General features: G+C 39.7%; 1 protein-coding gene across 1 annotated transcript in view; it reads right to left on the reverse strand.

Moving 5' to 3' along the window:
- Positions 1-12,400, reverse strand: part of Lipk (lipase family member K) — a 25,754-nt gene extending 13,354 nt beyond the window's left edge. Inside the window, exons 1-5 of the mRNA XM_008837847.1 lie at positions 12,299-12,400; positions 10,659-10,776; positions 8,415-8,613; positions 7,308-7,417; positions 6,147-6,283 (exon numbers count right to left, since the gene is read on the reverse strand). Coding sequence (XP_008836069.1) covers positions 6,147-6,283; positions 7,308-7,417; positions 8,415-8,613; positions 10,659-10,776; positions 12,299-12,400 — 666 coding nt within the window. The remainder of the gene's footprint in view (positions 1-6,146; positions 6,284-7,307; positions 7,418-8,414; positions 8,614-10,658; positions 10,777-12,298) is intronic.
- Between the last annotated feature and the right edge of the window lie 390 nt (positions 12,401-12,790).

Below are 12,790 nucleotides of genomic sequence, written 5' to 3' on the forward strand. Positions count from 1 at the left end.
AAACTGAAATATTACAGGTTATATTACAAAAAAATACAAAGACCAATTATCACCAACTACAAACAATGCTATTCTAAAACATGACAACCTAGAAAAAAATGTACAAATTCATGGACGTATATACCTGATCAATACTGAATAAGAAAGAAATAGAAACCTGAACAGATCCAGAAAGAGTAACAGAAGGATTCAGTAAAGAAAATCTCCGATCAACAGAAAGCTCATGACCAGTGGTTTCACTGTTGAATTCTACCAAGAATTTACTGAAGGACTAGTACCAATTCTTCTCAGTTACTCTAAACTGAAAAGGAAGGAATTATCCCAAATTCTTTCTATGGAGGTAACATTACTTTGATATTGAAATTAAACAAACAACAAAACTACAAATAAATATCACTGATAAGCAGGTGCAAAAATCCTTAATAAAACACTTAGTAATCAAAATGCAACGACTCATTGGAAACGTAATTTATCCCAATCAAATGGAATTCATTCAAAAGATACAAGGATGGTTCAAATCATGAAAATCAAAAAGTACACGAGGCATGGTGACTCATGCCTTTGATCCTAGCACTGGAGACACAGAAGGAGGCAGATCACTATGAGTTCAACATTAGCTTGGTCTATATGGTGAGCTTACTGTGCAAGCCTGGTAAACTGAATTTGAGTCCTAGAATCCATATAAGGTTGGAAGAATAGAATCAACTCCATAAACGTGTCCTCTGACCTAGATGTGGGTGGTGGTGTGTATGTCCCCCCCCAATAATATTAACATATTAAAATTATTATCATTTCAATAGACACAGCAAAAAGCATTTGATAGATTTCAACATCCTTTCATGTAATAACTATTGTGTCCCAAGGTCCTGGTTCCTTCAAGGGGCAGAGCCTGGTGCGGGGAATTGACTGCAGAGAGTTAGCCACAGGGAGGCGTGTTGGGTGCCATCTTGGGACAGAAACTGTGGCACATATGAAAAAAGATGGCCCCAGTGTCTCACATGTGTGGATGCGAAAGGGGGCATTTACCGACCTGGGGCGAGACTGTGGGCCCACAATGTGTGGGCAAAAGCTAACGGAGTCTATGGGTAGGCATGGAAGCAATCTGGAACAGTGGGCCGAGCTGCACCCCCAAGATCCTGGTTCCTTCAAGGGGCAGAGCCTGGTGCAGGGAATTGACTGCAGAGAGTTAGCCACAGGGAGGAGTGTTGGGTGCCATCTTGGGACAGAAACTGTGCCACATATGAAAAAAGATGGCCCCAGTGTCTCACACGTGTGGATGCAAAAGGGGGCATCTACCGACCTGGGGCGAGACTGTGGGCCCACAATGTGTGGGCAAAAGCTAATGGAGTCTATGGGTAGGCATGGAAGCAATCTGGAACAGTGGGCCGAGCTGCACAGAGCTGGGTGACGGGTGTTCGTTTCTTTGTAAGTCGCTCTACCCCCCAAAGATATAAACTATGAAAAATTCAGATAAAGATATGTTATGTAGTTTGTCTAATAGTGCCAGCGGCAAGGGACGCTAGAAAACTCAGGCAACAAATAAGAACAAATTCAGGATGGAAGGGATGTATTGCTACATAATAAAAGTCATAGGCTGTAAGCCCAGAACTAGCACCATTACAATCAGGAAAGTTGAAAACTCTCTAGGACCTGAAACAAGACATGACTGTTTATACTCACTACATTTTTTCAAAATAGTGGTGAAAGGCCTCAGCAGAACAAAGGCAGAACAAAGAAATAAAGGTTATCTGTCTACCTACCTATCTTATCTATTCTAGTTTGCTTCTCTATTGCTGTGAAAAAAACCCTCTGATCAAGAACAGGCTGGAAAAAGGTTTTATTTCACATTACATCTCCCAGGTCACAATCTGTTTTGCGGGGGAAGACAAGGCAGAAATATGGAGGCAGACACTGACGCACAGACTACGGAGGGACGCTGCTTACTGGTTTGTTCCCCTGATCTGTGCTCAGCCTACTTCTTATACAACTCAGGACCTCCTCTCCAGGGGTGGCACTGCCCATAGTGGGCTGGGCCTTCCCACCTCACTCAACAATTAAGAAAAATGCCCCACAGATATCCCACAAGTCAATTCCATAGAGGAAATGCCCCAGTTGAGGTTCCCTCTTCCCACGTGACTCAAGTTTGTGTCAAGCTGACACTAAAGCTATCCAATACAATTGACCCCTTGTCAGCTTGACACACAGAAACATCACTATTAAATCATAACTTTTCAATTTCTTGTCCCCAAGATATGTTTTGTAAATATTACAATATAAAATATAATACAACTTTAAAAGTTCTTAAAAATTCAAACACTTTAAAAGTGTTCAATATTCTCTTTAACATTCAAAAGCTCTTAACTATGGGATCTTGTAAAAACAAACAAACAAAAACTAAATTACACACGTTTTATCATCAAAAGGGAATAACTGAGGACTGGAGAAATGGCCCAGCGGTTAAGAGCATTGGCTGCTCTTGCAGAGAACCCAGGTTGGATTCCCAGCACCCACATGGCAGCTAACAACTGCCTATAACTCCAGTTCCAGGGGATCAAATGCCCTCTCTGACCTATTTGCATACCATGGGTACACTAGCATACATGCAGACAATACATTCATACACATAAAATAAAAATAATGAATAAAATTAAAAAGAAAAGGGAATAACTGGGCACATTTAAGCAAAACCAAAGTCCAGGATTATAGCTCAATATTCAACATCTGGAATTCACTCATGATCTTCTGACCCCTGAAAAGTCTTGGGCATCTCCACTTCTTTGGCTCTGCCATCCACAGCACATACAGCTTGTCTCATAGGTTCAGACTGGCTCTATAACAGCCACTGTCTTTGGTGGTCAGTGCGTGGTCCTGGCATCTCCAATATGCTGGCGTCTCTCTTGTTACTGAGGCTACACCATCACCAATGGCCTCTCCTGGCCTCACATGGTGCCTTAGATTCTCTCCATGACTCCTTCAGTTCTGAAGCTATTATGCTGCCAAAACTGGTACCATGTGGGGGACGTTTATACATTATTAAGTTAAGTTTCCATCTTGAGATGCAGTCTTGGCCCCCTCTGGAATGGTCCTGGCATCTCCAATATGCTGGGGTCTCTCTTGTTACTGAGGCTACGCCATCACCAATGGCCTCTCCTGGCCTCACATGGCGCCTTAGATTCTCTCCATGACTCCTTCAGTTCTGAAGCTATTATGCTGCCCAAACTGGTACCATGTGGGGGACGTTTACACATTATTAAGTTAAGTTTCCATCTTGAGATGCAGTCTTGGCCCCCTCTGGACCAACTTCTGTATGCTAACCCCCAGGGAAATACTTCCCAGAAGATCTCATCTCAATGATGCTGGTCCCTTATTAATTCAGTTGATATTTAAGCCCCAGCTAACCAGCATTGATTGTCCCAATAACAAACAAAAACTTTCAGTTCCACAGATTACTAATCCAAATATACCATGCAAACTGCCCTGATAGAGTCTTTGCTTCTCTATGAAACTTTGTAAGCCAGGCCTCTACCATCCTCATTTCCACAACAACAGTTCATTAAGATTTGGGCACTCAATGACTTTTCCAGGCCTAAGTCCAAATGCTGCCATAATCCTCCCCAAAACAACATGTTCAGATTCTTCATGCCAGTACTTCACTTATGGTACCAATTTCTATTCTAGTTTGCTTCTCTATTGCTGTGATAGAACACTCTGACCAAGAACAACCTGGGAAAAGGCTTTATTTCGTCTTACATCTTACAGGTCACGCTCCATCTTTGAGGGAAGCCAAGACAGGGACCTGGACTGAGGAACTAGAGCACAGACTATGAAGGAACACTGCTTACTGGCTTGTTCCCCTCACCTTTACTCTGCCTGCTTTCTTGTACAACCCAGGCCCACCTGCCCAGGGGTGACACCACCTATGGTGGGCTTGGCCTTCTCATAATGTCAACAATCAAGAAAAATGACTCACAGATACCGCATAGGTCAGTCCCATAGAGGAAATTCCCCAGTTGAGGTACCCTCTTTCCAAGTGACTCCAGTTTGTGGCAAGTTGACAAAAATTAGCTAGCAAACTACCTACCTACCTACGTACCTACCTACCTACCTTATCTATATTTATTGACAAAGGGTCTCACTACATAGATCAGATTGGTTTCAAATTCATCATGTAACCCAGGTTGGTCTTGAACTCACCATCTTCCAGCCTCGGATTCCCGAGTGCTAGAGTTATTGGCATGCACTACTGTACCCAGTTCTGACTACAAGAAATTAAAATGATCACCATTTGGAGATGACATGATCATACATATAGACAAACCAAAGTCTCCAGCACAAAACTCTTAGAGCTGATAAATGAATTCAACAAAGTTCCAGGATGTAAAATCAAAATGAAAATCTCAGTAGCATTTTATCTACCAATAGGAAGTTTAAAAAAATAAAGAAAACACTCCCATTTAGGATATGTAGAAAAATAAAGAAAATATTTTACAATAGATTTATCAATGTTAAAAATTTCTACAATAAAACTGATGGAAGCAATTGAAAAGAATACAAAAAATAGACATTTCATGTGCATAGATTAGAAGAATCAGTATTGTTGAAATGTCTGCACTACCCAGATACTCTATAGTCATTTTCTATCAAAATATTAATGGCATTTTTCACAGAGTAAGAAAAAAATCTTCAAACCTACATGGAAACCTGAATAGGCAGAGCAATCTTGAGCACAAGGGCTGCAAGGCATTCGCATAAAAGCAGATACAGCAAATGGAAAAGAATAGATAGACTAGAAATAAATCCACGCATGGTAGCCAGCTGACCTAAGAACGCACACTGGGGAAACACCTGTCTCTTCAGTAAATTATACTAGAAAAACTGGATGTCCATACTCAGAAGATTGAAACTGTCCCCTATCTCTTATCATACAGGAAAATAAACCTAAAATGAATTTAATGCAAAACCAGAAACTGTCAGAAGAAGCAGAGGGAAAATGTTTCAGGACCTTGGAAGTGGCAAGGGATTTTTAGATAGAATCGGCAAAGTACAGGAACAAAAGCAAAAGTAGACTAATAGGATTGCATAAAACTACAGAGCATTTGAAAAGCGATGAGAATAATGAATGAACAACCTACGGAAAGGGAGAAAATACTGACTAAATAACTGATGGGGTTAGTATTCAAAATGTGTAAGGGAACCAACTCAGCAGCAGCAAAAAAAAAAAAAAAAAAAATTGAATAGAAACAGGGAGACGGTAAAATTAAGTAGATGTTTCTCAGAAGACATGTAAGTGGTCACCAAGGACCTGAAAAAGAAATGCTCAACTTTATTAGTCATCAGAGAAACATAAATCAAAGTCACTGCGAGTTATTTCACTCCCATTAGAACATCTCTTATCAAAAGGATTGAAGTTAATAAGTGTTGGTGAGGGTGTGGGGAAAAGGGAACACTTGTACATTGCAGTTACATTGTACATAAATAAATACAGTCACCACGGAAAAGTATGGAGTATCAAATTCAAATAAGTATCAAATTCAAATAAGGTCTCATTTTAGCTGTGGTTGGGAATTGACACAAAAGAGAAGTTTTCTAGCTAGAGATGAAGATACCTGGGGAAGAACAGCACATCATTAGCACACCTGCTTGAATCTCTTGATCTCTTGAGCATCTTATCTATCCTCATGTTTTTTTCCTTCTTTTTGGTCTTTTTGAGATAGGGTCTCCCTGTAACCTCAGCTGGCCTGGAACTCATTATGTAGACCAGGCTGGCTTTGATCTCATAGAGATCCACCCACCTGCCTCTGCCTCTGGAGTGCTGGAATTGAAGGCGTGCACCACCACACCCAGCCTATCCTCAGGTGGTTTTTTTTTTTTTTTAACATTTTAAATATTCTGTGTCATGCAATGCCCATGAGGACAGAAGAGGCCATTGGATACCCTGGAACTGGAGTTATGGACAGTTGTTAGCTGCCATGTTGGTGCTAGGATTCAAACCTGGGTCTTTTGCAAGAACAAGCAGTGTTCTTAACCGCTGAGCCATCTGTCCAGCCCTTCCTCAGGTGTTTTTAAAGTGCCATTTGTTTCCTGAAGTCTGTGGAAATAGAGATCCTTATAGTTACTTGAGATTTAAACTTCAGGAAGCCACATACCTTGACAGCTTGCCTGGAAAGGTTTGTTAGTTTTTTCATAGGACTTCTGGTGTATTTTACTGTGACAACTGGAGCCAGTGCAAAAAATACCTTAATCCTTTTAGCCAATTCTGGATTTGTAGAGAATGCTATGAAAGCTGAAAAGTAAGGACATTAGCTGACACAACTTGAAACAATTATCTCTGCATCACAAATGCCTATAAAGGTAGTTACATCTAAAACAAGACAGAATGTATTTTTGAGGAAGAATTTTTAAGTTTTCTAAAAGGTGGAATTTGCTACTTCAAACTAAGGTGCCTTTCTTGTCCCTGGGGAGCACAAATGCACTTGTACAGAGTGCTGAAGAGAGGATTCAGTCATCCTCTGTAGAACATGTATAATTAAGCCCCAGGGACTGTACTAGCTTACCCATTCTACCTTGATCTTGGCATCATATAAAAATGGAACATCTTGGCTTCTAACTCATGAACCCCAAAAGTCACCTCCCTTGCAAGTATCTTGGTTTCTTCAATATGTAAATCAAGATAATAGAAGTCTCAGAGTGATTGTTACACGCAAATATAAGAGGATAGCATGTTCACATACATCTTCATATATATAAAATATATAAAAACAAATCTTAAAGTGCTACTTGATGTCATCATTCTTTGAAAACTTCCTAAATTCAGTCACCTATGAAATATGGATATTACAGTCTAGATGTTTGTGATTTCCAACAAGGGAGAAGAATGAGGGGCTGAGATGCCTGGTGGCTCCTGCCATCGTGGTTTTACCCACATCTGGCCTGCTCCATTGCCTCCATAGCAACTAAAAGTCACAGTGATTATTTATAGCATATAATCACGGTTCCATAATTCTCTGCTTTCATTTTAGTGTCCTTCTGACTGTGAGAGTATCAAGGGAGAAATGGGCGCTTTACTGATCTTCATTTCTTCAGAATGTAACCCAGGGTCCCAAAATGTTTGCTGAACATGAAATGAACAAATAATTTGTTCTCTTTAAGGCCTCTTAACCTGCAAATTGCCCACCATTCACTTTGCTGTACTTGTTCTTTAGGAACCAGATACAGGAAATGGTTTCTACAAGTTCCTAAACTAGAGATCAAAGAGAAAAGAAATGCTGACCCCTCTTGTGAAGACAGAAGATTTGCACCAAACACACCTATGGTGGTACCCTGGGAGTGGCCCACATAGTAGAGTTGCTTTTGCGCAGTCTTCTCTAAGATGAGATTGATTGTGGCTGGAAGGTCATATTTAGCCATCTCATCCAAACTGCCAAGGAAAAGAAACAAAATCAGAAAAGACATATCATTGTTAGTCCTGGGATATTTAAAACATTGGTTGCAGACATAGATACTCTGCTTTGGTTATATATGAGAGGGATGAGCGTGAGTCTGATTTGTGTCTGGGCAACTTTTGAGGGCATCCCCTCCATTGCAAGAAATTCTGCTTTCAGGAAACTAGAATAAAAAAAAATCTGATTTGAAAGGCCTGCCAATTATTCTTCTATGAGGCTAGTCATATTCTAGTTATCCCAAACCAGATTTACCAACTCTCTCTTTTTCAATATAGCAATGACATCAATTATTTGGAATGTTTAAATAACAAAACAAACAGATTTTTGGGTGCCATCCCCGATTCCACTGAAGCAGGATTTGCAGGCAGAGTCCTGGCAGTCTGTATAATATCAATGGCCTCAGGTGTTTCTGATCCTGTGTACAGTCTGGGAAACACTCACCCGGGAAATCATATTGTAAATCATCTTGCAAAAGTTCAATGACACAACTGACCTGGGGTGTGGAGTTAGGAAAAGGCAGATGACTTCCAGAAAGAAGCTAGGAATGAGGCAAGTGAACAGTGCTGTAGTGATCTCTGTGGTGTGGTTCTTAGTTCCTAAGGAAATGCATGGGTTTGTCCCTGTGACCAAGCAGGTCAGGCCTCTGAAAGAGACAGTATCCCCAAGCCTTGCAGGCAATGCTTTGCAATTTTGCAGCTCTAGGGTCAAGACAGACAAATAGACAGTCCTCCAACCCCGCCCCATTGGCTCACACCTGGAAGGAAACCCGGCTTTGCAAACAAGCAACTATACAATATTGAAAGCTATCTTCAGAGACTGTGAGGAAAGCCTGGAGGGAGGAAGAGCTGCTGCTTTTCCTCCTGGGGATTCCACTGGGTGGGTACATTTGGAAAGAAAAGGAAAAATCAGTGGATATTTATGCTTCGAAATGAACAAAGTAAACCCTTTACTCACTAACTGATTTCTCCTTACCTGAACGCCCAATATCGAGGTGATTCTGGTGACAATTTCAGGTGTTTTCTGGACCAGGTGTTTCCTCTGCTGTTGCCCAACCACACATCATAACCCGCATCAGCCAGAAGGAAGGCCAAGCTGTTGTTGGGCAGGTTACAAATCCAGTCACTGGCAGAGGCAATTAAGCCGTGCTGCAAATAAACAACTGGCTTCAGAGCTGCGAAACACAAGCAAAAAGCTCATCATGCTGGAACTTCCTCAACACCTATGAAAAAATAGCACAGCACAGAGTTTAAGAGATGAAATTTTTTGCCTGGTGAATCTACGATCTAGTCTTTTAGGAACTATTAACTCGGACATGCAATTTAAGATGAAGATTATGTGTAATGTATTATGCCATGGAGGTATTGCAGACAGATTATTCTGGGTCAAAATTTATTTTCCTAGGTATGTATGTGTTTCATTTAAATTATTTGTATATTGGGGAATAACAAGTTCTTTTTCATAGAGTGGGTTTAAGAATCAATTGAAAGCTGGAGGCGGTATTGCACACCTTTAATCCCAGCAGTCAGGATGCAAAGGTAGGCGGATCTTCAAGAGATCTAGGCCAGTCTGGTCTCCATAGTGAGTTCCAGTCTAACTAGGGTCACAGGGAGACGCTACGTCAGAAAGACAAGAAAAAAAATTCGATTGGAAATAAATATATGACTTTGCAGCAAATAAATATTAACTCTATGATTATTTTCATTTATAGTATTTTATTTCTCATGAAGCATCTTATTACAAAAGTTTTAGGCCTTCCAAAAAATATAAAAATGATAACAAAACTGTTCTTTGTTGAATACTGGATATCAGGTACTATGCTAGATTTGATAGCCGTTTTTTCATTTCATTTAAATTGTTAGAAAGCAAAAGGCAAGGTTCTGAGTAGAATTTCACAGAATAGAAAACTGGCTTGAAAAAGTCCTATGCCCAAATGGAGAACTGGAATGTTTTGGAATATTTAAAGAAAGAACAAAGAAAACCAAATAAATGAAGAAGAGGTATTGAAAAGGAAAAGAGGACGCATAACTAAGCTCTTTTGCTCCTTTATCAGTGGTTTATGATGCAGTTTGGGCACCCCAAGATGCTATTTCTGGCCACTTTTGAAGCTCCACTGCATCCTGAGAGGGCATAGGCTCAACGAATTCTTAAAGACACTTCAGCCTTCAGGAAGCAAGGAGCCAAGAGTCTCCATCCATTTCTCCATCTTTGGAGAAAAGCAAAAGAAGAGATTTTATGGACTGCATTGGCAAGTCACCATCTTACTTTACTGTCTCCCAGTCCCGAGCCATTAGGCAACGTCTCACTGGAGAGACCTGTATCTGGTATATTTTGGCAACTGCTTAGCAGAGATGGTAAAGGAACATTCAAGGAGATTTAAAAGATTTAATAATTTAAAATACTCTACGAGAATTTACAAAGGCAGCAGGAGACTTATTTTAGGAAATAGTTGGCTCTATAAAGTCAGCAACACCATTATATTTCCTTTAAAAAAAAAACTAAGAATTTTCTTGACACTTCTGATAGTGAGAAGTTTTTCTAAGTTTGCCAAAGAAGAAAAGAACATAAGGAGTGAGGGGAAAAAAAGCAAACTGTTTCAATAGAATGGATCAGTCTTGTTTCCTACAGGTTAGTAGAGAGCTAGAACGGGCTCTTTAATGAAGTAGAAGGACAGGATTGGTAGGATCATATTTACTTCAAAAAGTAAAATCACATTGATTGTGTGGGGATAGATTATAAATGAGTTAGCATCAATTATAAGATACAGTAATTAAGATTATGTTCAAACTTGAATTTGAACATTATTGAAGCTGAGTAAATATTGAAGCTGAATTTTCAGATTAGAGATAAGTTTAGAAGGCAAAATTGATAGGTCTTGGTGACTGGCTGCATTTAGGAGACCAATGAGAAGACAGGGTCAGGAATGACTTGTGGCTTTCTGATCTTGAGAACTACAGTGGGTGGTCCATAGGAGTAAGAACACGTTTTCTTTCATTCTGGTATTTGTTTAGAGGAAGGACAAAGACACGAAGAAAGACAGAGACCAAATAAATAATGTATATACAAATGATGTAACTGTTACACAAATTAAATAGAGGTGGGGATGAAGTTCTTTCTATGATGGAGAGGACTCTGATCTGTTTCCCCTATGTTCCTGCCAGGAAAGCTAGACATATCTGCTTTAGAAGTTTTGATTTCATAGCAGAGTGTAAACCATACCTGTTTCCCTCAGACAACCTCTTCCGTGAGGAATTCTATAAACTCCAAGGATATAGCCATCCTTTGTTACAACATCATACTTTTCATAAGAATAACCCCAGTAAGAAATAATTTGACTCTAAAAATGGAAAAGAAAAATGCATACTTATGATTCAGTTTGATTTTTGAACATATATTGCAATATAGTACTTTAAATTACAATCTATTGTTCACTAATCTCTGTGTTGAGCAGCACATAGTGGGAAAAAATAGAACAATTTGGAAACGATTCCTAGAAGGGATTATATAAAAAGGAATGTATAAGACGGGGGTGGGGGTGAAATGATCCCATCTCTAGAATATTGAGGACAGTATCTGGTTATGCTTGTTGGCTTAGTACTATCAGTGCACAGTAATTCATTCTTAAGATGTTTGACAATAAAATGTTTATATACTTGGTTAATGGGAGAAACTACAAGAGATTGTGGAGTACCTTGTGGCTAATAACAAGTGAGTTCCTACCAACTTGCCTCCCAAGGGACATGGAAGGAAGTGTTTATAAGAATTCAGGAAGAGAAAGTCAAGGACAACATCAAGGGGGGATGACTAAGCTGATTTCACAGGGGCAGAGCAATCATAATAAAACAGCTGATATCACTCTTCCTTTTTTTTTTTTTTTTTTCATTTCCTGCTCAAGATTTCCATTGGCTAAATGGATCGAAGAACCAAAGGTTGAGGGAGCTTTAGACCTAACCTTTGTAAATCAGCCTTTGGGGCAGAAAGAAAAATACAAATGAGCACAAAATGAGTTAGAATGGTCAAGAGACACTGCCCTACTCCCAGGCACCCATGTAAGCAGAGAACAAGTGTCTGAAAGGTGTGCGCATGCTCTACCTCATTTATAAGAATAAAGAAGAAGCTTCTGGGATAGAACTGCACATATTTTTGAAAGAATGGAAAAAACTGAAGTTCACAAAGGTTAATAGCTTTTCTAAGACTATACTTTAAGAAGAGATTAATAGAAAATTAAGGAGAAAGCAAGTTTAGTTACAAAGCCTGCCTACACCTTTATCACAAGGTCATACATTTGCTCATGTGAGGCACATAGTATATGTGCAAGTTATGTTGTTATGTAGAACAGTGGGTAAGAGCTCAGATTCCAGAGACAGACAGGGTGGCATGGAATGCCTGCTGTCCCTTTGATAACACATTGAAATACAGCATAGAATGAACATTTGTCGTCTTTTGTGCCCTCCGCCACCATTCCAATCTACTTCTGGTATGAATTTCTTTGGGTTTTAAGGGACAGAAACCAACCCTGGCTTATTAATTCAAAAAGTACACTGGCGTGGCTCACAAAATCAAAGAAGCTGTGCTACACAAAGGACCAGGAATAACTCAGAGGATGTTACAGATCACCAGTGTGACTCATGAACCTCCTCCTCAGGAAGTCCATTATATGGTAGCTCAAACCACCAGGAGTTGAATAATCCTGCTCCAACATGGGTCAAATATTTCAACTCTTGGATTAGTAAACCATGCTAAGGAATAGAAGAATCACAAATTTAGTCATTAGAGAAATTCCGAATACATAAATTGTATCTGAAAGGTGACCAATGAGTAATTCCTCATCTTAATGTTTTTCTCAATGACTGACTTACAATGTTCATATTAGCTTCAGGGTTTGTGGTGCTTCCTTTCCTGTAGCCATACAGAGGTCCAGGGAGAAGCACGCAGCACGCTGCTGCTAAAAGCTGCCACATTTGGAGTCTGTCTGGGAAAGGAAATGTTAACAGATTTGTCATCAAGGAGAATTCTACAAAATGAATTTTGGTGTGATCTTTTCACAGCACTTCTCTGAAAAAGAACAGTAAGTTGTGCTTTAGCATGTGACATGTTGAGTATTAGGGATTCGTTCAAGGAAAATTTTCATTCCATGAAAACCCTTATGTGGTGAGCTTTGGTAAGGGAAGAAGGAAATAAGGGTAGGAAGAAGGGAAGGAGGGATGAGAAGGGTGGAAAGACAGAAAGTATAAGGAAGACCAATCAAGTCCTCAGTAGATAACTGGACAAGAGAAAAGAGAGATAATTCCAGAAAGGAAAAAAACAACACATATGACTAATATGCTAATCAAAGAACACTTACTATTTCC

The sequence above is a fragment of the Nannospalax galili genome, unplaced genomic scaffold (genome assembly GCF_000622305.1).
Source record: "Nannospalax galili isolate Female #2095 unplaced genomic scaffold, S.galili_v1.0 scaffold498, whole genome shotgun sequence".
In the NCBI taxonomy this organism is placed as follows: domain Eukaryota; kingdom Metazoa; phylum Chordata; class Mammalia; order Rodentia; family Spalacidae; genus Nannospalax; species Nannospalax galili.